This window comes from Phaenicophaeus curvirostris, chromosome 3 (genome assembly GCF_032191515.1).
Source record: "Phaenicophaeus curvirostris isolate KB17595 chromosome 3, BPBGC_Pcur_1.0, whole genome shotgun sequence".
NCBI classification, from domain to species: domain Eukaryota; kingdom Metazoa; phylum Chordata; class Aves; order Cuculiformes; family Cuculidae; genus Phaenicophaeus; species Phaenicophaeus curvirostris.
The window spans coordinates 16632761-16659833 of record NC_091394.1 but is presented as its reverse complement, the minus strand read 5'-3'; the positions used below and the strand labels follow the sequence as shown (position 1 = coordinate 16659833).

General features: G+C 39.0%; 1 protein-coding gene across 1 annotated transcript in view; it reads left to right on the top strand.

Moving 5' to 3' along the window:
• Positions 1-27073, top strand: part of ABCA13 (ATP binding cassette subfamily A member 13) — a 189767-nt gene that overhangs the window by 118147 nt on the left and 44547 nt on the right. Inside the window, exons 43-48 of the mRNA XM_069853450.1 lie at positions 3000-3108; positions 18317-18371; positions 18968-19145; positions 22558-22673; positions 25765-25921; positions 26798-27055. Of these exons, the coding sequence (XP_069709551.1) occupies positions 3000-3108; positions 18317-18371; positions 18968-19145; positions 22558-22673; positions 25765-25921; positions 26798-27055 (873 nt within the window). The remainder of the gene's footprint in view (positions 1-2999; positions 3109-18316; positions 18372-18967; positions 19146-22557; positions 22674-25764; positions 25922-26797; positions 27056-27073) is intronic.

Sequence of the window (27073 nt, the reverse complement as noted above, 5' to 3'; positions counted from 1 at the left end):
GACCCGGCATTTGGCCTTGTTAAACCTCATGCCGTTGGACTCTGCCCAGCGGTCCAGCCTGTTCAGATCCCTTTGCAGAGCCTCCCGACCCTCCAGCAGATCGACACTTCCACCCAGCTTAGTGTCGTCCGCAAACTTGCTCAGGGTGCACTCGATGCCTTCATCCAGATCATTGATGAAGACATTGAACAGGGCTGGACCCAGCACTGAGCCCTGGGGAACCCCACTTGTCACTGGCCTCCAGCTGGATTTCACACCATTTCCCACCACTCTCTGGGCCCGGCCATCCAACCAGTTTTCCACCCAGGAGAGTGTGCGCCTGTCCAGGCCAGAGGCTGACAGTTTCTCAAGCAGAACGCTGTGAGAAACTGTGTCAAAGGCTTTGCTGAAGTCCAGGAAGACCACATCCACAGCCTTTCCCTCATCCAGTAGCCGGGTCACTTTGTCATAGAAGGCGATCAGGTTAGTCTGGCAAGACCTGCCTTTTGTGAATCCATGTTGACTGGGCCTGATCACCCGGTTCTCTTGCATGTGCTTCATGATAGCACTCAAGATCACCTGTTCCATGACTTTCCCTGGCACTGAGGTCAGACTGACAGGCCTGTAGTTTCCTGGGTCCTCCCTGCGGCCCTTTTTGTAGATGGGCCCCTTTTGTAGATGCGGCCCCTTTTGTAGATGTAGATGTTCATTTGATTATTGATCACATTACTGTCTTTCTAAGGTGTTGTGTGAACACGAGACCTTGCCCCTGCTTCATTAAATAAGGATGTGTCATTGAATTTTGCTTTATTGTTTTCTAAATCGCCTTTTCTTTCAATACAATGAACACAATTGCAGTGAAGATTCATTATGTATGTATAACTTTCTATTTGGCACAGAACTTCTGAAAAAAAGATAGAATAAGAAATGGCTGTGTGAGGCTGTGAAAATGACTGGCTATTCTTGATCACTTGTTTATATTTCTTTGCTCTGTTTGCTATTTGCACAGATGATCCAGCAGTACAAAGGTTCTATTTCACTTCATTTCTTTAAAGAACTCTCTTGTTGATTAAAGAATGGGAGATTTCATTTGTGTAGTAGTCTATGGGAAATGAGCTGGAGGAGAACAAAGGAGTTGCATATCAAGTTAGCAAAAAAGGATAGTTTGGTATTTGTTCTTTTTTTCTTTTCTTCAAATGCGGTGATGTAAGATACTGTTAAGATTTCAAACAGTTGTGAAAACCACATAAAGAAGAGGAGAAAATGTGAAAGCTGACACAAGCAAGAGCAGTCATAGACTAAAGCTACTAATTTTTTAAAATAATGATTAACAGAGCTCATGGCAAAGAAGATTTGAGGGTGAGTGGCATAGGAGATGTGACAGTGGAGCTCACAGTGATGTTTGAAAGCACGATATAGGATAGATGGTGCTACATCAAATGGACAATTAGAGTGTTCTAAACCTTGCCTTGAACTGAATACAACATGGAGGTCCAAACAAGCAGGTAGTCAGAAAAATAAATTAGAAGAAAATAATTTTTAAGACGGGGAAATAAACTGAAGGTTAAACAACCTACACTGGGGAGAAATCTAGAGAAGAACACAATAGAAAAAGCAGCCAAAGTCTAGAACTAGTATCCAAATAATGATTGTAGCTGGATACTGCAAGAAAGGAAAAATAGAATTATATGCAACTAAATGAAAAGAAGAAAAAAAGGTGAAGTTTACATCAGTATGAGGAACAGGCAAATACATACAGAAAAGCACAATATGAGAACAACATCAGAGTGATGAGAAAAGAATCTTCAGGGAAGTTTCCAAGATGTAACTATATAGATAGCTATTTTAGAAAGAATATAAGAAAACAAATCCCAGAAGAAGGGTGTTAAGGCAAGAAAGACTTGTAATAAAAAATGCACTTTACAATATGATTCAGAAGCCAGAAATTAAGTGAAACTTGTCCAGCATCCACCTGAGATATCAAAAAATGCAGATTAACAAATAGCTGTTATCAAACAGCAAAAACTGTAAACAAAAAGATGAAAGTTTGATGTGGAGTGTGGAATGGATAGGGATTGAAGATTTTAAACATGCCACTAAAACAGAAAACAAGCATACATAGTAATTTGACCTAGTTTTCAGTATGGATAATGTAGGTTCAAACACAGTATGATTAACAGTAATGAGGCATAGAAATAGAATCAGTTTTCAAAGGCAAAACAAAACTCAGACCTCAGTACAGCCAGTTTTGGGATATGTCAGGCTCTCAGCAATGTTTCTAGCATATAGAGGTGTGAATTTTGAGTATATTTACTGAGTCAGTGTGATTCTGCATGATTTGAGGATGAAGCATATGTTACAGCAGAACCACTTCCCTGTGCTTCTCAGAGAGATTGGCTTGCTTTGTCTGCCTTAAAGTTTGTCCGTATTAATTTCCTCCATGCTTAATAAACCACTGATTATTGCTTCTTGAAAGTGGGGAAATAGATTTGTCCTTTATGGAATAGTTTCATGCTTATCTTGTCAATAGTATTTCCTTGATTCTTCCTTCCCTCACCTTCTAGAACATCATGTTCCTAAACATTTTCTGTTGCATATCACTTGTAGGTATTATTTATATAAGGTTTGGGGGTTTTTTTTGTATTTAAAGAATATTCTCCACTTGTAACACTAGTTTTACTGATCTCTTTGTATTTGCAGTTAAGTTATGTGATTTTTCCTTTTTTATTTTTCCAACCAAACGTGTATAAAGAAAGGGCATGATGTTCCATTTAGCCAGAGAATGTAAGTTTAATAATTAACGTGTACAGACCCAACAGTAGAAAAAAACCCTGATATATTCTGTTGAAAGACCCATGCAAATTAACTGATTCTGTTTTACTTAGTTCACCTTCTTCTATGAATAGATAATTTAACAGGAGAATTTGATATCTTCATGAAATTTTTAAAAGCATGGGAGCTCTCAGATCAGCATTCAGATTCAACTCATTTTGATTCACAGTTTCCATTCTCTCTTCTAGGTGTGGTACAATCAGAAAGGTTTCCATTCGCTGCCATCCTACTTAAATGAACTCAATAACCTCATTCTGTGGATGAATTTGCCTCCTAATGTGGATTGGAGACAGTATGGTAAAAGTCCTTCTTTTTCATATCTTTTGAAAACCAGTTTTAAAATAAGTAAATAAAGTATGGATTTTTTTCATAGCATAAAGTAGGATTGCAGAGTTACACGTTTCTTAGTAGGATTTGAAAGTGGAACTTTTAACTTAGCAGAAGGTCTGTTTTTTGTGAGTCATGTATGGCACAATAAGGTGAAATTTGAATTCATAGAATCATAGAATCATAGAATAGCCAGGTTGGAAGAGACCCACCGGATCATCGAGTCCAACCATTCCTATCAAACACTAAACCATGCCCCTTAGCACCTCGTCCACCCGTGCCTTAAACACCTCCAGGGAAGGTGACTCAACCACCTCCCTGGGCAGCCTGTTCCAGTGCCCAATGACCCTTTCTGTGAAAAATTTTTTCCTAATGTCCAGCCTAAACCTCCCCTGGCGGAGCTTGAGGCCATTCCCTCTTGTCCTGTCCCCTGTCACTTGGGAGAAGAGGCCAGCACCCTCCTCTCTACAACCTCCTTTCAGGTAGTTATAGAGAGCAATGAGGTCTCCCCTCAGCCTTCTCTTCTCCAGGCTAAACAACCCCAGCTCTCTCAGCCGCTCCTCATAAGGCCTGTTCTCCAGCCCCTTCACCAGCTTCATTGCTCTTCTCTGGACTCGCTTCAGAGCCTCAACATCCTTCTTGTGGTGAGGGGCCCAGAACTGAACACAGGATTCGAGGAGCAGTCTCACCAGTGCAGAATACAGAGGGAGAAAATCCTCCCTGGACCTTCTGGTCACGCTGTTTCTGACACAGGCCAAGATGACTCACTATCCCATATGAGTTTTCTTACAAAGAATTTTCCTGTGTAATATGTGTAAGTTAGTTTGCTATACTTAGGATGATAGTCACTGTGAAATCACTGTGATGGATTGTTTAAATAAGATGATTAATGCACAACAGACTATGAATTTATAACTTCTTTTTCACTTTACTCTATCTCCTTATTTAAAGATCAAGGGTATATGAGGACTATCCTATAAACTATCATACTGCAACACGATCATAGAATTATAGAATGGTTTCGGTTGGAAAGGACCTTAAAGATTACCTAGTTCCAGCCCTCCTGCTGTGGACAGGGACACCTACCACTGGATAAGGCTGCTCAAGGTTCCATCCAACCTGGCCTTGAACATTTCCAGGGAAGGGGGCGTTCGCAGCTTCCCTGGGAAACTTGTTCCAGATTCACCATCCTCATTGTGAAGAATTTCTTCCTAATGTCTAGTCTAAATCTTCCCCCCTCCGATTTAAAGCTATTTCCCCTCATCCTTTCACTATCTGCCCTCATAAAAAATCCCTTCCTAACTTTCTTGTATACCCCCTTCAGGTGCTGGAAGGTGGCTATAAGGTTTCCCTGGAACCTTCTCTTCTCCAGGCTGAGCAAGCCCAACTTTCTCAGCCTGTCATCAAAGTAGAGGTTCTCCAGCCCTCTGATCATCTTTGTAGCCCTTTGGACCTGTTCCAACAGTTCCATATCCTGTTTATGTTGGGGATTCCAGAAGTGGACACAGTACTCTAGATGAGGTTTCGCAAGAGAGGAACAGAGGGGCAGAATCACCTCCCTTGACCTGCTAGCCACGCTTCTTTTGCTGCAGCCCAGGATATGGTTGTCCTTCTGGGCTGTGAGTGCACATTGCCAGCTCATGTTGAGCTCCTCATCAGTCAGCACCCTCAAGTCCTCTGCAGGGCTACTCTCAGTCATGTCACACCCCAGCATGTATAAAACACTGAATTGCCTCGACCCAGGTGTAGAAACTTGGGTTTGGCCTTGTTGAACCTCATGAGTTTCTCAGAAGCCCACTTCTCCAGCTTGTCCAGGTCCCTCTGGATGACATCACATCCTTCTGGGGTGACATTTGCACCACTCAGTTTGATGTCATCTGCAGACTTGCTGAGGGTGCACTCAATCTCAGTGTATATATAATTAATGAGAATATTAAACAGCACTGATACCACTATGAAACCCTGAGGGACACGACTTGTCACTGGTCTCTATCTGGACATTGAGCTGTTGACTACTACTCTCTGAATGTGACGATCCAACCTATTCCTTATCCACTGAACTTCCACCCATTAAATCCATATCTCTCCAATTTAGAGAAAAGGATGTTGTGGGGGACCATGTCAAAGGCAGATGTCCAGGTAGCTTACAACCATTTCTTTGCCCATGTCCACTGATATGGTTACCCTATTATAGAAAGCCACTAGGTTGATGAGGCAGGACTTATCCTTGGTGAAACCATGCTGGGTGTCTTGAATCACCTCTTCGTCTTCCATATTCTTTAGCATAGCTTCTAGGAGGATCTGTTCCATGATTTTCCCAGGCACAGAGGTGAGGCTGACAGGTCAGTATTTCCCAGGGTCATCTTTTCTAGCCTTTTAGAAAATGGGGACAATGTTGCACTTCTTGCAGTCACCAGGGACTTCTCCTGGCTGCCATGACTTTTCAAATATCATGGAGAGTGGCTTGGCCACCACATCAGCCAATTCTCTCAGGGCTCTGGGATGAGTCTTGTCATGTCCCATAGATTTATATATGTTCAGGTTCCTCAGGTGATCACAAACCTCATCTTCCTCTAGAGAGGGAGAGGCTTTACCCCCCTGCTCCTCTTGTTGTGGTCCATTGACCCAAGAAGGGTGAGGAGAGTGGTTGTCAGTGAAGACTGAAGCAAAAAAGTTGTTGAGTACCTCTGCCTTCTTGTCTCTTGATACGAGGTCACCATTTTCGTTCATCAGTCAGGTTATGCTTTCTTTAAGCTTCCTTTTCTGGTTGATGTTCCATAGCATCCTGTTATTCAAGGCACAGGAGGGGCTGGTATATCTTATTACTGTACAGTAAAAAATAGAGAGATTAGTATATTTCACACCTGAAATCGCTAATTCAGATATCCCTGAACTGTATAAGAAATAGTTAAAAATTTTACAAACTGACTTTTTAAAATTTGACTGCATCCAAAGAATCAGCTGTTAATGCAGGTGAACATTTAGGATGTTGAAATCTAGTTTAAAAAGCTGAGCTTGATAGTTCAGGCTAACTAACAGTCCATTCCAGTTCATTTCATTCTTAAGATTCTCTTTAAAAGGAATCGGTTCATTTTAGAGAAATTTTAAAATAGGTTTTGATATTTTTTTAAGAGTTTTGGAAAAGGCTGGATGGTGGTCTGTAATGATAAAATGATTTTAAGTGTGTTTATAATGAAAAAGGAAGAAAGAAAACAAGAACTGGTGAAAAGAGGGAAGGAATCATGGGCATCTGAACACAAAAATTTGCTAATAGAGGTTTCCAGAATGTCAATGCTTTCAAGATGGCTGGGGTTTTATTTTTCTAAACGAATTATGAGAACAAGTCAAAGATAATGTATTTCTGCAGAAATTTTGAATGAAATGAAAGCAGAGAATTTTTAATAGAAATTGATTTTTCCCTGCAATTCATGAATGCTACTGATGTTAGCTCATTTTCTGTAGCATTTGACATTCCATTCTGGAACTTAAAAGCTTAAGTAGCCTTACTTTTATATCTGTTATGGAGAACTAGCGACTTAGGAAGTTATAATTGGCAAAAATTATAGTTGTCCCAAGGTTTGTGGAATATATTTTATGTTGTTTCATGACGTAGAAACCCAACAAGCAAAACAGTGCTTAATAAATATTTCAAGTCCTGGACTGTCACCTATACAAATATGGGCTCATTATACAGTCTTCTGGAAGAATATGCTGGCTAAGTCTCAGCAGAAGTAGAGTTCATGAACTAGAAGGCAGTTTATTTATATGCATATCTACTGGAGAGGTGCAATAAAGATGGATTGACCGTGCTCTTGAGACATAATGCAGAAGTACCTGTCGGAGAAAACCTAGAAAGAGAAGTCATTTACCTATCTGCATGTATGAATATAAATGTGTATGTACAAATATATGTATACATCTGTGTGTACACACATATGTGTGTATTTGTAGAGACAGGTACATATGTACATTTTAGTTAAAAAATAGCAAACCCTCAACAGTTTTCCAATGCTATACAGGGCACTTAATCTCAGTTCACTTTAACTGTCTCTTACTTAATGATACTGCTCTGATGGAAGAAGAATTACTTATATGCTCTTCTTAATAAAATAGTTATATGCAGTCCTGTACATACTGTGTTTCAACATTTTAATCTATTCTTTTGGGGATTTTTTCCCTCTTGAAAACTCTCTTTTTTTTGTATGCAAGAGCAGTTCTAGAATATTATAAGAAATTACTGCAAGGAAGCTTGTTAGGATGTTGCAGAAATGTAGCTTGTAATTCTGACACATACTGCTATATTTTTTCCCCATGGGATAACTTTTCCTGTCCATAGATCCAGTGCTTCTATGCTACTTTTAAGTGACATAAAACTAATCTGACCCTTGAAAAGGGAGTGTGAGTAAATGGACTTTCCTTTCTTCACAAAAAATAAATCTTGCTTTACTGCAAGAAAATTACTTCTGTAGAGTAGGGTATTGCTGTGGTTGTAAACAAGAGTAGTAACTAGTATGGTATTGATACAAGCCAGGATGTTACTGGCCTTCTTGGCCACCTGGGCACACTGCCGGGTCCTGTTCAGCGGGTTAGCAACCCCCAGGTCTTTTTCCACCAGGCAGCTTTCCAGCAATTTATCCCCAATAATTTGTGACCCCATTGCAGGACCTCTTACTTGGCCTTGTTGAATCCCATACAGTTGGCTTCAACCCATCAATACAGTCTATCCAGATCACTCTGTAGAGTCTTGCTACCCTCAAGCATATCAACACTCACACCTAACTTGCTGTTGTCTGCAAACTTACTGAGGGTGCACTTGATATACTTGTTCAGATCATTGATAAAGAATTAAACAGAACCAGCCAGAATCACAGAATCACAGAATCACAGAATAACCAGGTTGGAAGAGACCCACCGGATCACCGAGTCCAACCGTTCCTACCAAACACTAAACCATATCCCTCAGCACCTCGTCCACCCGTGCCTTAAACACCTCCAGGGAAGGTGACTCAACCACCTCCCTGGGCAGCCTGTTCCAGTGCCCAATGACCCTTTCTGTAAAGAATTTTTTCCTAACGTCTAGCCTAAACCTCCCCTGGCGGAGCTTGAAGCCATTCCCTCTTGTCCTGTCCCCTGTCACTTGGGAGAAGAGGCCAGCACCCTCCTCTCTACAACGTCCTTTCAAGTAGTTGTAGAGAGCAATGAGGTCACCCCTCAGCCTCCTCTTCTCCAGGCTAAACAACCCCAGCTCTCTCAGCCGCTCCTCATAAGGCCTGTTCTCCAGCCCTTTCACCAGCTTTGTTGCTCTTCTCTGGACTCTCTCCAGAGCCTCAACATCCTTCTTGTGGTGAGGGGCCCAGAACTGAACACAGTATTCGAGGAGCGGTCTCACCAGTGCCGAGTACAGAGGGAGGATAACCTCCCTGGACCTGCTGGTCACGCCGTTTCTGATACAAGCCAAGATGCCATTGGCCTTCTTGGCCACCTGGGCACACTGCTGGCTCATATTCAGTCGGCTGTCAACCAACACACCCAGGTCCCTCTCCTCCAGGCAGCTTTCTAGACAGACTTCTCCCAGTCTGTAGCACTGCATAGGGTTGTTGTGCCCCAAGTGCAGGACCCGGCATTTGGCCTTGTTAAACCTCATGCCGTTGGACTCTGCCCAGCGGTCCAGCCTGTTCAGATCCCTTTGCAGAGCCTCCCGACCCTCCAGCAGATCGACACTTCCACCCAGCTTAGTGTCGTCCGCAAACTTGCTCAGGGTGCATTCGATGCCTTCATCCAGATCATTGATGAAGACATTGAACAGGGCTGGACCCAGCACTGAGCCCTGGGGAACCCCACTTGTCACTGGCCTCCAGCTGGATTTCACACCATTTACCACCACTCTCTGGGCCCGGCCATCCAACCAGTTTTCCACCCAGGAGAGTGTGTGCCTGTCCAGCCCAGAGGCTGACAGTTTCTCAAGCAGAACGCTGTGAGAAACTGTGTCAAAGGCTTTGCTGAAGTCCAGGAAGACCACATCCACAGCCTTTCCCTCATCCAGTAGCCGGGTCACTTTGTCATAGAAGGCGATCAGGTTAGTCTGGCAAGACCTGCCTTTTGTGAACCCATGTTGACTGGGCCTGATCACCCGGTTCTCTTGCATGTGCTTCATGATAGCACTCAAGATCACCTGTTCCATGACTTTCCCTGGCACTGAGGTCATACTGACAGGCCTGTAGTTTCCTGGGTCCTCCCTGCGGCCCTTTTTGTAGATGGGCACAACATCAGCCAGCCTCCAGTCCAGTGGGACTTCCCCAGTCTTCCAGGACTGTTGGAAGATGATGGAAAGGGGTTTGGCCAGCACATCCGCCAGCTCCTTCAGTATCCTAGGGTGAATCCCGTCCGGCCCCATAGACTTGTGACTGTCCAGTCGGGCTAGCAAGGCTCTGACCACCTCCTCTTGGATCACGGGAGCCTCATTATGCTCCTCTAGCTCCTGGGTTTGTACACAGACGGAACGACCCTCCTTACGACTAAAGACTGAGGCAAAGAAGGCATTAAGTACCTCGGCCTTTTCCTCATCCCCTGTTACTGTTGTCCCTTCTGTGTCCAATAGGGACTGTATGGTCTCCCTAGTCCGCCTTTTATTATTTATATATTTGTAGAAAGATTTTTTGTTATCTTTCACTGACTTGGCCAATCCAATTTCTAGCTGAGCCTTAGCCCTTCTGATTTTTTCCCTACACAATCTCACTTCCCTCCTGTAGTCCACCCAAGAGGCCTGTCCCTTCTTCCAGAGGCCATAAACATTTCTTTTCTTCTTGATATCCCTCAAGATCTCTCTATTCAACCAAGCTGGCTTTCTTCCCTGCCGGCTTTTTTTCCGGACCACAGGGATGGCTTTCTCCTGAGCTGCTAGGACCACCCCTTTGAAGAGCTCCCAGCCCTCCTGGGCTCCCTTGCCCTTGAGTACTGTCTCCCATGAGACTTCACCAACCAGCCTGCTGAAGAGATCAAAGTCTGCCCTCTGGAAATTTAATGTTACGGTCTTGCTAACCACCCTCTTCACTTCACCTAGAACAGAAAATTTTATAATCTCATGATCGCTTAGTCCTAGGCGTCCACCTACCGCCACATCCCCTACAAGGCCTTCTCTGTTCACCAACATTGAGCCCTGGGGAACACCACTCATGACTGGCTGACAAATGGATTTAATTCCATTCATGACAACTCTTTGGGCCTGGCCATCCAGCCAGTTTTTCACCAAGGGAAGAGTAAACCTGTCCAAGTTATGAACAGCCAGTTTCTCCAGAAGAATGCTGGGGGAAATGGTGTCAAGTGCTTTACTAAAGGCTAGGTAGACAACATCCACAGCCTTTCCCTCATCCACTAAATGACTCACCTTGTCCTAGGAGGAGGTGAGGTTTGTCGAGCAGGACCTGCCTTTCCTAAACCCCTGCTGACTGGGCCCGATCACCTGGTTATCCTGCATGTGCTGCATGATAACACTCAAAATGTTCTGCTCCATAACCTTCCCTGGCACTAAGGTGAGGCTGACAAGCTCGTGGTTCCCCAGATACTACTTCTGATGCTTCTTGCAGATGGACATCAAATTTGTTAACCTCCAGCCAACAGGGACCACCTCAGTTAGCCAGTACTGCTGATAAATGATGGAAAAAGGCATGGTGAGCACTTCCACCCACTCCCTCAGTCCCCTTGGCTGAATCTGATTCTGCTCCACAGACTTATGTGTCTAAGTGGTGTAGCAGGTTGCTAGCCATTTCGCTTGTGATTACAGGGGCTTCACTCTACTCCCTGTCTTCCAGCTCAGGGGACTGCGTACCTGGAACAACTGATCTTACTATCAAAAACTGAGATGAAGAAGGTATTAAATAACTCAGCCTTTTTCTCATCCTATATGTTTCCCATAATATCCAATAAAGGATGGAGTTTCTCCTTAGCTGTCTTTTTGCGGCTAATGTATTTATAAAAATATGTTTCACTGCCTTTTATGGCAAGATAGCAGATCCAGAGAGGTGCCTTCCTCAGTTGGCTCACTCATCAAGAGTGCCAGGAAGTAATCTTCAATACTCTCCAGGAACACCCTAGATTGTTTCCTTTCTGCTGTATTCTACTTCCAGAAGACATCTGGTAGTTTCAAGTCCCCCTGAGAACAAGGGCTAGCGATCATGAGATTTCTCAGCTGCTTGTAGAATATTTTGCCTGTCTCTTCATCCTAGTTGAGTGGTTCAAAACAGACTCCCACCATGATATCTGCCTTGTTGGCCTTGTGTCTAGCTGTGAAAAATATTGATTATTATTTTTCTTGTGTCATTCCAAGTTACTGACTCTTGATCATCCCGAGCATGCAGGACAAGGAAATGATAGTTATTTGGTGATGAAAAATATTTACAGTTTATTATTATACCATCTGCTTTTCAAAGCCTTTCTTTGCAAGTGGAGAGATTTTTTCCTCCTCCACCCCTTGCAGGATTATCAGCAAGCTTCTCTGTGAGGATGCTTGGAAAGTTATGATGTTTTCTTCTTGTATTTTTCATGTAGAGTGGTATTTCTGTTGAAGAAGATTTCTATGCCAGCTGGAAGTGCATGTAAATAAATCGAGGAACAGAAGTTAGCCAGATTGATTTATGTCAGTTTATCACAGTTAATGGATCAGCTGTCTTTTTGGAACATCAGTTCAGGAATTCTTCTTGTATGAAAATAGCTTGTCTTCTGTACCATGTGGAGAGCCACCACTAGCTTCATAATCATGTAAATCTGTGTTTCTGATGTGGAAAAAATATCTTAAGTCATCTGTCTTACTAGAAAGGAAAAAAAATACATTTTGTCCTATAGTGGCTTATACATTCATTGACAGATAATGAAAATGAGTGTTAATAAAACAAATGTGTGAAAGACTGTTCAATAGAGAAGGTAAGATGTGCTGGGGTTTTGTCAAAACTCTTCAGTTCTGGCTGATCTAGAAGCTTAAGTGAATGATGTTTGTGTATTTTTAAAACACTTTCTGAAATTCTGCATTCCCACAATTTAATAGTTTTGAGCAAATGAAAAATGGAATAATGAAGTAAGAGGAGTAGAAAACCAAAAGGCAACTTAATTTGCTTAAGCTTAAGATAGAAATTCTCATTGAGGAAAATTATGTTAATTTTCTCACCTAACTACACAGATGATTCAGAATGAGTTTATTGTGCTGGAATGTAGGAGAAGGACTATTACCTACTCATTAGGGTAAGGCTATATAAATTAAAAAGGAGTAGCAGTCATATATAATGATGTCTGTAAAGTACAATGATCGATGAAAGTTCTTACATCATTACTCAAATAGTGGAAATGTATCAATATAGAAAGGCCTTGTGTGATGCACCTGGCCTATCTCAGAACTTCAATAGAAGTCATTGATTTTTCAAAAATCTTTCATGCTAGGACTTATCGTAAGTGTTCATACAGCATCCTCATTTATTTCAGATCCAGTTCTTCAAAAGAACAAAAGGGATCAAGAGACCCATTTTTAGCTGAATTTTGGTGGAAAGTTATTCTATAGATTCCTTATTACTTTGCAAATTGTAACTTTAAGCCTCTTTTAAAAGTAGCCTGTGAAATGGCATTTTGCAGGTACCTTCTTAACCATGTCCAATTAGTGGGGGAAAAGTAAAATATAAATCTTTAATGAAGGTGCTGCCTGTCAAATTCTCCATAAAATAGGAATTGTTATTTTCAGTAAATAGTAAGGTTTCATTTTATAAATTTTAGATGCCCACAAATAAGAGCTTGGAAAAACCATACATGTATGCTACCTTCATTTTTGTCACACATACTATTTTATTCTTTTCTAGTCTGAGATAAAATGTTTGGAACAGATAAGCCTAGAGTGGTCTTCTGTTCAAGTTGTAACAATTATGGCATTTAGAATTAGTAGTACAGTTTCAAACTGACCTATGTACTTAAGACTCAGCATGCTACATGAAGAAAGAGAAAGAGTGCCAGGAGACAGTCTTGGACACACTCAAAATACAGTGCAATACCACAAAATATACCTAAAGATAGCTCTGATTAATTTAAGGTGATGGCACACGAGCTTGTATAGCCTTGAGAATTTTTCCTCTAGATCACTCCACCCTATACTGAAAAAGTACTGCTTGCTTTATATCACTGTCCTCATTTTTACTGCAAAACCACAGATTTTGTAATGTATGATAATGTGGAAACTTGCACCTAGGTAGGATGGACTGAGGTGGAAACATTCCAAGTCTCCATGACTGTGCTGAATTGCATGTGGCTTTCTTTTCTGGCAGATGGTCAGGTTTCAGTTTTTAAACAGATCTAGTGCATTTTCTCTTTAGGTATTTGCAGACTGTTAATAAGATGTTGATATGGTAAGAGTTTCTAGAGTCGTTCAACTCCTGAATGACAACAAAGCGGGATTTTTCCTACTACAACCAAGTTGCTGTTCGTTTCAAACACTTGTAATGTGGATGTGTTTTCCCTTTTCCTGTCAACTGTCCTGTCCAGAATGGAAAAAGATAGTATTTTGTCCTAGAGAAAGTCATAATGCTTAAAACCTTTTTTAAATTTATTTCACCAGGTTGGGTTGCCTTTTTAACATATTAGAATCTAAAATCAATTTAATCAAGAACAATGTAATGAGAGGAATAGGATTTTTCAGCCTGGAAGGGAGAATGATAAGTGGAAATGATGGAGATGATTTCCTATTGGCATTTCCAATGTAAATACTCTCCCTTGTATGTAACAGTAGTCAACACAACTAAGGAAAGAAATAAAAATAATCTTCTCAGCTGAAAACTAGCTAAGAAATTATATCACCAAAAACACAGCCATGTTTCTTTCTTTGAAAAAGGATACTGACATAGCTGACTTCTTTCTTTTTGCCTTCCTTCTTTCTTTTTGCCTTCCTTTTCACACCACTCTAATCACGGAAATAATGCCTCTCATTTCTCAGTCTCCTAATTTTTACCTTAGAGAAAGTTAAATGGTCTAAGAAAGCCTTAGCATCATGATATTCACTTACTCTCTGAATAGAGCATTAAACTCCTGATATAGTATAAGGATCTCCATGCTCACAATTTTTCCTGTTCTTGAATTGCTTATGCTGGGCTTTGGAAAGACTGATATTGGTGACTATCAAAATTTTTCACCTGTGCCCATAAAGAAGCCTAAATCAACATAAAAATAATATGACCAACTCTTTTCCAAGGACATAGCCAAAGGATGTTTTAGGACATTAGGGAAAATTCCAGTTGTGATTAAGTCAGGAGAATATTATGGCAATATATAGATGCAAAAGAAATAATTTTATATCAAGAAATCTATGAAAAGAAGCAGACATGTTCTTATCATGTTTGTTGATATTGCCTGTCCTGTTTTTCCCTTGTGAATACTGATTTGGTAAAATTTACCCTGAAGACTGTTCACACAAGGCTTGCATATAAAATCCCTAAAAAATCCTTGCATAAACATCACAAAAATCTGTTTAATAGGAGCTTTATTATTTAGACCTTCTTGGGTTTTGTGTCATTTCTGGTTTTTATTTTAAGTCCTCAAAGACTATGTTAAGTTCTCAACTTAATAAGCATCATCATAGCAGCTTTACATAGTAAGAAAGCATATAAAGACAAGAAGACATCAATAAGTACATTTTACATCATGGTTACAGCTGTATTGGAACAGAGAGATACATAAAGGAAGATTGTCTAGGTGGTTCAGAGAAATTCAGATGGGGATAGATTATGAAAGTACATGGAAGGGTTTCTTTTATAAAAAATACATATACTAGCAAATAATGTATATAAAATGTGTTGGCTCATTTTACTGTTGGAAGACAGTTTATAATTTACTCCCCCTTACATTCAAAGGAACGTTTGTTTCCTTTGTGAATTACAAGCCAGTTTGTTGGCTTTATATAAATGAATCATCTATTTTTGGATGATGGAGGGAGGGTAGCAAATGTAGAAGTCCCGTATGCTTCAGAGTAATTGAAATATTTCAAACAATGAATTAGTGCAAGTATTATATTTAATACCTTGATAGAATTTTGAATTCTAATTCCGAATTAAACTTAGCCTAACACAGTCATACTTTGGCTAATTGTAATTCAGCAGCCCCAGGAAATTTTGATCTCAGTTCTCTGTGTAAATTTTCAAAAATGCAATCATTTTGTTAATCTATGCAGTTTAAATGGAAATTGACTGTAGAAAACAGTTACTACTTTTAAGAAGAGTAATCACTTTTTGGGACCCTTCCACTGAAGGAAATTAATTCAGTGCAATTTCCTTTTTGATCAGTATTATTTGATACAGGACTGCAAAGAGCATTATGTTATTTAATGTCATGTTTGGTTTTTTTTCCCCACAGCGGTACTCTTCTTCACAGTCTCTCTTTATTCTGTACTAGAGAGTTAAATGAGTGTCTCTCTAAATACGTAACCCACGTCACCTAATGTGGACTTTTGTTTAAAACAATGCAGTAATCTGATTTTTTTTTTGTTTCTGCTTGGGATCTGTGCACTTAGTTAGTAGGGACAGGCCATGGTGATTTCAAGAGAGAGATTGTTTCCCAACACATTAAATATTCCTGAGCAGAAGTTATTCCTTGTGAAATATTTGATGTCGTTTTGTCTTGGTTATGTTTTACATGTTTCATTAATTTCATGTGTTTCTTTTTGAAAAGTTTCAGCAGTGCAGATGATCTGTAAATTTTCTCAAAATGTACAAGTGGTCAAACCTATGTTTATGAGCATGAATTCAGTTGCACAGAAAAATGCACAAGCATGAATTCATGTTTCTGGTTTTGCTAGTGCACTTCTCACTGAATACAGCAGATACTTGATAGCAGTTGAGCAGTGGGACACAACTCATACCAGCCTGGATTAATTTATGGAATATAGTGGAGAACTTTCCTGAATTTGTGACAAACTGACCCAGTGCTGGATACCTTATGGTCTCTGCCACAGTCCACATGACAGCTTCACCCTTCTCGCCATTCTGGGAAAACAGATGTGAATCAGTAGGACCTATAGGTTTCCAAGCCTTGGCATTTCCTGATCGTGGGCAGTATCTTAAGATTTAAAATTCCTAAAAATGCTACCCCTTGAACTGAAGTAATTGTACTGCAGAATTTCTAACATCTGAAGCTTGGGGAAAGACAGCATGGTTATTCACATTCATGAAGGCGAGACCTTGAAAACCATGGGAAGATCATCTGTAACTAGAGCTTGGCTCATGGCCATAGAAAAAGAGGCCTGGAGGACATATTTCTGCTCTTTCCCAATCTAGCTGGGCACTATTGAGTATAAGAAGCACCTTTCATGTTGTCAGCTTCTTGTTTTAGCACTACAGAGGTCATCAAGATTCCAAAAGCTTTCCTCTGTTGTAAGTAGATTGCTTGAAAATCAGATATTGTTTTTTCTTTTGTTTTTCCTATCCAGATCTGAAAAGAAGTTCAGATGGGTTTCAATTTGTCCATTCAGTAAAAATCAGGTTTATTTCTATTTTTGACTACTATTTTCGACTACTATTTTCTAATACAATAGAAATCCCATATATATGAGTAAAGACTGTTTCTTCTGGGTTGTTGTTTCACTGTTTCACCTGGGGGTGTTGGTTGACAGCCAACTGAACATGAGCCAGCAGTGTGCCCAGGTGGCCAAGAAGGCCAATGGCATCTTGGCTTGTATCAGAAACGGTGTGACCAGCAGGTCCAGGGAGGTTATTCTCCCTCTGTACTCGGCACTGGTGAGACCGCACCCTGAATCCTGTGTTCAGTTCTGGGCCCCTCACCACAAGAAGGATGTTGAGGCTCTGGAGCGAGTCCAGAGAAGAGCAACAAGCTGGTGAGGGGGCTGGAGAGCAGGTCTTACAGGGAGTGGCTGAGTGAGCTGGGGTTGTTTAGCCTGGAGAAGAGGAGGCTGAGGGGAGACCTTATTGCTCTCTACAAGTACCTTAAAGGAGGTTGTGGAGAGGAGGGTGCTGGCCTCTTCTCCCAAGTGACAGGAGACAGGACAAGAAGGCATGTTCTCAAGCTCTGCCAGGGAAGATTCAGACTGGAATTCAGGAAAAAATTTTTCATGGAAAGGATCATTGGGTAGTGGAACAGGCTGCCCAGGGAGGTGGTTGAGTCACCTTCCCTGGAGGTGTTTAAGGGGCGGGGGGATGAGGCGCTGAGGGGCATGGTTTAGTGATTAATGGGAATGGTTGGACTCAATGACCTGTGGGTCTTTTCCATCCTAGTGATTCTGTGATTCCTTTACAAAAATGGAATTTTACTAATACTTGTTTCCAATGGGAAAAAATAGTTTCCTTTGATATGCTGATTTTTGCCTCAGAACAAATAACACCTATTGTTTTAAAAAAAAATTATGTAAATGAAAAAACAAGGAGAACATTAGAGTCCCTCTAGGCGAACAATAAGAAAACTGCAGCTATCATATGTATCGACTAGTGATGAATCAAGCTTTATTGACTTGAATCCTCTTTTGATTTTTTAACTTCTGTTACACTTGGAAAGAAAAGAGAAGAGAGAAAAGGCAGTTTTTTCTATAAACTATCTTCTGATTACAGAATTCTGTTTGTTAGATGGTTACAGACTGGCTCTACCAAGAACCAAACTAAACCTAAGAATCCATTGCCTATTCAGAATTTTTCTTGATCTCCTGAACTGTGTATGTTTTTAACTGAAGCTTTATCTGTCTGAGGTGTGGTTTTCAGGGTGAACTTAGCTAGACAATTTTTCTCTGCAAAACATCAGCATTCTAAAAATTATTTCAGCAATGACAAAATACCAAGTATATAAATTTCAATAATAACCTACCTTACTCAAGAAGATGAAGTATATGAAGATTTTTTAGGTTTTGTATTTAGTCTCTTCTGCGACATAGATCCAGCAGTATCATACAACATTGTTGAATGCATTTCTGCAGTTAAGAATGCAGAAAAACAGCTATTTATGTTTATTCATTAGGTTTTGGTGGATCCCGTCTCTGGAAATCACTCCACAGGAGACAGTATTTGCTTTGGCAACTTGGTGGTTGATTTCTTTCTGTTGCTTCTTAAGTATTTAGCCTTTTCATTCATCTTGTGTAATAAGGGGCCAGCAATGCACTCTAGAGCTTGAAGTCCTGATGTAGCATTTAGTAATTTATAATTTACTTTTCTTTTCACAGGGATCACACTCTACAGCCAGCCATATGGAGGAGCCTTGCTGGATGAGGACAAAATGTGTGCAAACTCTAAAAATACATAACAGCTGCTATCAGCAGACAATTGAAACTGTTAATTCAATAAGCATGTATGCTGCATGCATTAGATGTTGTGACTTGACAGATGCAGTTCAGTTTCACTGAGTGAAGTATTTTCTCTATTTTGGTATTTATATATGAAGTGTACAGATTAAATCAGATATAACTGCATTATTGTGCAGAGAAAATACTGAATTTACTCTGGCTGTAGTTTACAGAGAGTCTGTGAGCAGGTCATGACATTTTCAAACAGATTAACTGCTTCAAATGGTTGTCTAGTTTTAAAAATTCAATTTTCTGTAGAGAGAAAATGTTTGCAAAAGCTTCATTTTAGTAGTCAGATTTAAACAGATGCTATGTTCTATAACTCACGTATATTTTGTGACTGAATACATCCATCTTGCTCCTGTTCTCTGATTAGATGTTGATAGCGTACAAACGTGGTGTTTGCAAACAGGATTAAGATCCTAATGTCTAGTTTTTATTTGGTAAGAAGCTGGCCCTGTAAATGCTTGAGTTTGGTGAGATTTTTTTCCCCATTGTGTTTTCATTGTACCATTTTGCTTTCTACCCTAGAATGGAGAATGTTCGGCAGTGTGGGGTAGCACTGTGTATCATGCTGGGTTTCTCTATCCTTACTGCATCCATTGGAAGTGCAATAGTGAAAGATAGAGTATCTGGCACAAAACGCTTACAACACATCACAGGCCTGGGTTACAAAACTTACTGGCTTGCTAACTTCTGCTGTGATATGGTATGTATCATGTGGGGCAGCGTGTGTTCAGGTGTAAATTTTTAGCTAGGTTTTCATTAATGAGCGAAAGAAGATATGGTTACAAAACACGTGAATAAGATTTGAATTGTGCAGAACAGCAGCTCTTGGCTGTCATGTCAACAAGCATTGGGACAGCATTCCTATTTTAACACTGTGAAATAAAATTCTTTAAGGCAGGGACTATGTTCTTTGTTTTCCAAAGTTGAATTGTAAGATGAAACATATCCTATCTTTTAGATACCTACACTATTTTACACATAAGAGGCAGCTGGTTTATCAGCCTACACAAAGACAATCTTCCAGACAGAATCTCAAAACAGGAGTTTCTGTGCTTTGAGTTGCCACTGGTAGAAACTTCCATATTGTTGGAGAAACCAGAAAATACTAGTCAAGTACTTTAATGGCATAATTATGTTGTCTGATGGTGGGTAATATGAGATATACTCATAACTGATACCCTTTATTTCTGGCAAGATGGGCAGTAAAAAGTATTTATTTATTCACATACACAAAATTTCCTAGGTCAGAAACAGATGAAGTCTCTGTCCTGAATGTTTGTTTTTCTCATACAAAGTTATTTCTACCATTGTTAACATTACAAATAGTATTGTCTGTATAATTTCATTAACAAATCTGAAAATTTTCTTTTCTTTTGCAAATGCCACAGAAGCTTATTTGCAAATACCACAAAAGTTTATTTTTCCCTAAATCTTGCCTTTTTAATCAAATGTAAAGACAGGAATGCCACTGAAACCTCACTGTGGTAGGCCACATTTAGGCCAACATAATTAAATGAAACAGGAAATTTTTGAAGCCAGTGCTAGTCCTCAGTCATTGATTTTTCATCAGTCATTCAGTGGAGCTCATTTGGATTCCATGTAAGCAAGAATTCCACAAATTATCTTCAAATAACTTTTTCAAAGGTGATTCTTTGAAAACTAAATTTAAAAATTGCTCCAATGTATGTATGTATATATACATGGGTGTGGGTGTGTATGTGTGTATTTATATAGTGTAAGGCATTCATATATATCCCTTTACTGAAAGGCTGTTTCACAATTCACTTGTGATGAGGTTGGCTATAGTATTAGGTGAGTGTTCAGTGGGAATGTGAGATTAAGTCATCTACTTCTGAGAAAGGGGGAGAATTACAGTTTTTAAAGAACTAGCGTGCTGTGTGTTGATAGTTTGCTTCTTAAAGAAGGTGTTTTGGATTGGAAGATTAGTTTCAGAGGCAATAGTGAACAATTGGAGTCACCTGGATTATTCATAAATAAAATGATTCCTGGCCCCAGAGAAGGGACATAAACTTTTTGCATCTTGCTTAACACACTGGGTCATGGAAGGAAGGGCTGTGATCTAGCATAGGCAACACATACATGAACTAGCTTGGTCAGGAACAGAGATTTCTGGAACATTCTCTCTCTTCTCATTCAGACTCTTCTAAATCTGAAACATTAGAGCTTCACCCATCCGTGCTTGAAATCAGAATTTTCACACTTGAGCAAGCTTGAAGTAAGAGCACATTCCTCCAAATTTTATTTTCTTGGTCAATCTTTACTCCTTTTCTGCTGTGTCAGATAAGAGGGCTTGGCTAAAAACTCAGTCCTTCATCGTTCAGTTTCTCCTTGTGCAGCAAAGTCAACTTCTCGTTTTCTGCTAGTCTGTTCCTTTCAAAATGTTCTCACAAATTCAGCACAGTGCTGCATGATCAATCATGATCTGGGAAAGAACAAACGCTGCTTTAAATGCTAATTAGGCTGCAGATCATTTAGGGACACTGAACACATGAATATATGAACTGTCAAATTTGAAATCCCTGTACGTATTTTAAGTATTACAGGCTGTCCCATACTATGGTAGCATAGTCTCTACTAGACCTGCAGAAGTATTTGATTTATGAAATTGCTGTCATGCGAATCAGGCTGTCCTTTCTTTATTTATACATGTAAATGATATTCTTTACTAAGCTCAGCAAATGGATATTGTGTAAGTACTAAAAAAATTAATGACAGATATAGGTGTTTTGTTCAGATTAAGGTTGTGTCACTAAAGCAGTAAAATTAAGGTTATTTTATTTTACATGTCTGACTTCTGTAACACCATGCTTTCAGGTAAAATTTCTGGTAGAATTTAATGTTAAAATTATCTATCTATCTATCTATCTATCTATCTATCTATCTATCTATCTATCTATCTATTGAAAAAAGTTCTAGGTCTGTTGAAACATACTGGGATTCAGATGCCTTGTCACTTCTCTACTGCATTTTTAAACAGCTCCAGGATAAATGAAATCTAACCTTTGGAGTGGTATGGTATAATATTTATACATGTCACTGAATAAGTTATACTATGAACAAGATGAGAACATTACGTCTGCCTGCATTTCACTCTATTGCCCTTCTTTTAAAAAAAAAGTCTTGTCTCTCCATTTGAAAAGAAGTGATGCCCTAGGATTTAATTTTGAACAAGTTTGCATTGTACATCAGTTAGAAAGTCCAGTTTTAATAGCAAGGATGTTCTTCTACACTAAATATTTAGCTAGACTTTGATTTGTTGCCTCTATTGCATTTGCACCTCAAAATCTCAGTTATATTAGGATAAGATTAAATGTTATATAACCAGAAATGGAGCAGTCACTGCCCTAATGAATTCAACTTCAATGCAAAGAGCAAGCAAGCATTGAGAATGGAACTGAGCAGAGAATTTCACATCTTGGCTTTCCTAGCTGCAAGCAGAACCAGTCTCTTTTGAACACTTGGATATGAATCCCCTGTACCAATCATATCCTCCTCACCTTAAGTATGTCATGATAAGTATTGACATGATGTCAAGAGACTTAAAAAGAGCAACTACTTTCCCTGTTGCCTTATAGCTGTAACTCTTCTAAATATCATCTCTGTTCCCGTCAAAAGTTCTTGTTTGCTTCATCAGCATGCATAGTCCTTCATTAAAACCTCCTTTAAAATTGTACAATTACTGTTCCCTTATGACTGAAACAATAACCAGAAACTCCTATTTCTGGATCCAAGACTCTGTATTCACAGTATACTTCGATGTTTTGGAGCAATAGTCCCATGTAGACTCATTATCTGGAAAACTTAGCTTGGTTAATGGATGTATTGGAAAGGTCAGTTGGAATGGAATTAAGGGAAGTAATTGGATTTTATTTTCTCAGGTATTTTCATGTCTATATGTGTGTAAGAAGAGTGGTTTCACAGCAAGTGTGTACTATGAAATCTCAGAGCTCTTCTGTCTAATTCTTCCTAATTTATAGTGTAATTTTATGGCAAACATGGAAAAGTTAATTTGTAGAGCCCTTCAATGCTAATTAAGACAGACCAGTAAGAGATGCTTACCTGTTAAGTGCCTTTTTTTCTTTTGTTTCTAGATGTTTTACATGGTTCCAGTCACCCTGTGTGTTGGCATTATTGTCGCCTTCCAGCTATCTGCCTTTACTTTCCGAAAGAACTTGGCAGCCACTGTTCTCCTGCTAGTACTCTTTGGGTATGTGATTGGAAATGCTACTATGGAATTATAGCTTGGAAGAAACAAACAGAAGTCTTTAGAGTTGGTTTACATCTGCTGCTGGAGGCATGATTTTTTCTCTTTGGAAATGATTATTATTCAGTAAAAATAGTGCGAAAATAGGCTGAAACATGAGTTTGAATGTTCGACACAGAAGGTGGAGGGAGATATACATATTTGAAAAAAAAACTCAGGCAATACTCAGCTTGTATTACAATCAATGAGAAACTGTATGTTATCTTTCAAAACATGAAAGAATAATAACATAGGTCAGAATTTCAGTACTTAGCTGTTCAGAATGCCAGGTAAGAAGTGACTGTCCTTCATCACAGTTCTACCAATTTTCTGTAATTCTGTAAGTTTTTGTAGCTCCAGGAATTTATATTTCCAATGAGAAGTTTGTCCAATGCAGAGAACTGGGCTGCCTGAAAGTTTTTTTTCCAAACAGTACTGTGATGGAAATAGTCCTCCTATATCAGCCCCTTGCTTGGTTTCAGCGGAAAAAACTGTTATAAAAAGTTAAAATAACTGGTTAAACAGAGGGTTGGATTCTCTGCTGAAATGAAGCTGTTGAGCCTGGGGCTCAATCAATCTAATGGTCTGTGTATTCTGTTCCTTTAACTCTTTCTATGTGCAGTCCCTGGTGATTTAAGAAACATTGAAGACTAATAGCTACAGGATAAGCATTCTGGGAAGAAGTTTCTTTCCCATTTCAAGAAACTAGTTGTTGCTACTTTTGTAGAGTGGAATGCATATCTTATGAGACATATTTTTAGATAAAATTGCTCCACGAGAAAATCACAGAGAAGGAAATTATAATAGAAAAGACCTTCTGCAAGATCAGGACATGTTCCATTCCAGGAGTAGTCACAGATAAACATCAGAAAAAATACCAAAACCCTTACTGTATTTAATCTTTCAACTGTTTTCAAGATGTCATGCCTCCAGCAACTCATTTTTTTAAAAACTCTTTCAGTGCCTCCATAGCTGGATGTATTCTTTGAAATTCCAGCCTAAGTTTATTTGGAGCCATACTTCATAATTCTCCCTCATCAGACAACTTTTGCAAGCCCAAAGAAGCCAAGTCCTCTCTCTTAAAAAAGCCTTCTTATTCCCTGGATAATTCCATTTGTCCTATAACTTTAGTTTGAGCACATCTTTTCTAGGCATGAGTGGTCAGTCTAGTATGTAATATTCTAGAGGTTGTGATGTCACGATCCTGTAAATAATGTAGATGGAACATCCAAAATTCATTCTTTTTTTTTTCCTCGCCTTCCTTCTCCTTCCTTCTGCACTACTACCAACTGATATCTTCAAGTTAAAAGGCAGAAATTCTTATCAGTCTTAGTGCAAAGACTGTCTTACATTTGAAGCTGTTGAATCCTTCTTGTAATCCAGTTGCTGTGAGCTTAGCATGACAATAGTTGTCTATAGAGATCTTAGACAAGCAGCAAGCAAAGCATACAGTACGTACCTGTATGCCTGCTGAAGTAATGACATTTTCTGTGGTGTGTTACGGGGTTTGGTTCTGCCCATAGTATAGCACTAAATCTCAGGTACTGAGAGTTACGCTGACACTGTTGTAACCAAAATATTGAGTTAAAGTTGGAGTATTGCAGAAGAAACAAGCATTCACTGGAATGTCTTCTAGAAATCTTTTTGTTGACTGCAGATGCAGCTTAATCATCTCAGCGTAATCCCTCCTGTACCATTCAGATTTTCTGACGTTACAGTGATTTTTAACAAGAAGGTCTATGTATTCAGTGTGTATTAACATGTATTAAAGATAAAACAACTGTCAGTCAGTAAATTTAACATGTTTCAAGGGCACTCTGATAAATTTCAATGTTGTCACTCTTCCTACTCTACCCTTTACTCAGCTTAACTACACAATAAAAGTGATGAAGCCTATTGTGGTCATTTTATCCTTTCTCATTCATCTGCATTCCATAATGCATTTTTTTCCATTTCAGTATTTTTTTCTCTTCAGGGCACGCTTGTAAACAATTTCTGGTCTAGAATAAAGAGAAAAAATAACCAAGTTATATAAAAAAGTTAAGCTGTGTCCCAGAAGCGGGTGTGCTGGAAAGAATAATCAACAGTTTCCTATTGTGGTACTTTAAAACTGATTTCTTTTAAAAATATGGTGTTCTTTTAACTCAATTGCATTGTTTTTCTCTTCTAGCTGATAGCACAAGTATTATATAGCGCAACTGATTAAGTGCTTTTGTCCAAAATGCTCTGTCTTTGATACTTACAAAGTAACTACAGCTGAAGCTGAAGGAAAAGAAAAAGTTAGGATAGCAATGTAGGAGTGACTGGCAGGTACTTCAAAAGCTGCATTGGAACATCATATAACTTTAGTATTCCAAAATTCTTACTAATTTCTTAGCAGCTATTAGCAAACAAATCAAATTTTGCTTTCATTTACAGCACAGTAATAGCACTCTAAAACTTGTCTTTTTCCTGACAAGTTGTATTTACAGTGTTGTAATTCAGAGCAAAATTTGGAACAGTGATTTTGGTCTGTACATGAAGAGAAGAAAAGATTGTATGATAAAGACTGGTGATAGGATGCTGAAAAGTATAGGGTGGTCTTGAATACTTACATTCTTCATTTGGGACGAATTTTAAAGTGAATTTTATGGCTTTTAATCTAAACTGCTGTTTAATGCAGTGAAGAAAGAGATCCACAGATCTTTGGCTAGTTGCTTTTGCATTGAACTCACTCTTAAGGCTTGTTAAAATGCATGGTTTTGTAATCGTTCAGGAATCACGGTTGGGAGATTTCTGAAACAGGAAAGTAAATATATGCAGTTGATATATGCAAATATGAATCATATCTGCTCACTACATGGCAACAGATATTTATACGTCTATGGAATCACAAGGTAATTTGATAAATAAAATATGTCCTTTTTTTCTCAGTTAGTCAAAAGAGTTGTTTGCATATCTTAAAAGGAGAAAGTATATATTTTTTTTTCTCGTATGGTATCTGCCTCTTTTTTTTTTTTTTAAAGGGCAAAACCATTAACTGATTTGTGATGATTTTGTTTCTTTAAACTTTCAGATATGCAACTTTACCATGGATGTATCTTATATCCAGATTCTTCTCAAGTTCAGATGTAGCTTTTATTTCTTACATCTCCTTAAATTTTGTGTTTGGGCTGTGTACCATGCTGGTTACTCTCTTACCTCGTTTGCTAGCTATTATTTCCAAAGCGCAGGTCAGTATAAAACCTTTGCTTTACAATGTGTTTGCTTATGTATGTGTTTGTTTATATATATGCACAGAGAAGATATTTTCCAGGAGAAAACCAGGTGTTTTAAACATTCATGATTTTTCTGTCCTAATGTTACCATCTTGAATTTATCTTGTTTGTAACTTAAAAAAAATAAATAAAAATGCTCTGTAATAACAGAAAAAACAGTGTTACTGGAAACCTTAACATTTCCCAGACCATTAAGTTGTAATTGACACATAATGGGAGCTGTTCTGGTACATTGAATAGATTATATGCATTGTAAAATGTGTTTGAAAAATATTGAAATAATAGATAAGCCACTCGTTCCTATGATCTGTAGTGCTCTGTATGAATTGTAATATGCATTGCCGCTTTATTGATGTAGTTTTCATTAATCATAATGGTAATTATGCAACTTGTTGGAGAGAAAATCTAGAATGTGTATGAATATCTACGCATGTACCAGGTCAAAAACTTGATGTTTGAAGTCCAATCTGGATTATATGTCAATACAGTTTGGAGGCAGATTTAGTGTCGACTGATTTAAATTGGTGGTTTAGAATTAATAGCATTCAAGTACCAAATTTTTAAGAAAATAGAAGGATCGTGGTCATGTGTTCTGTTACTATCTGTGAACCTCAACTAAAGTTAGAATCCCATGGCCCTATGTACTCTAAAATTCAATAAGAGATGAACCCTGCCACGAATTAGTTCACCAAATGTGCTTCTGAAATCAGATTATCTTCAGTGAGATTTGAATGCTCTATCCAGCTTTGTACGTGTGCTTAATATGCTGTTGGAGAAAGCTAATATTTTTCCCTTTTTTTTTTGTCTCCTCCTTGATGAATATTAATGCAGAGTTTTCAGAACATCTACAATATCCTCAAATGGGCATTCATCATATTCCCACAATTCTGCTTAGGCCAGGGTTTAATAGAACTTTCATACAATCAGATCAAGTTTGATCTGACCAGCAACTTTGGAATAGATTCATATATAAGCCCCTTTGAGATGAATTTCCTGGGCTGGATTTTTGTGGAAATGGCCCTCCAAGGAACACTACTTCTTCTTTTACGGCTTTTTCTTCATTGGGATCTCCTCCAGAAACCAAGGTGTGTTGCCATTTGTTTTCAC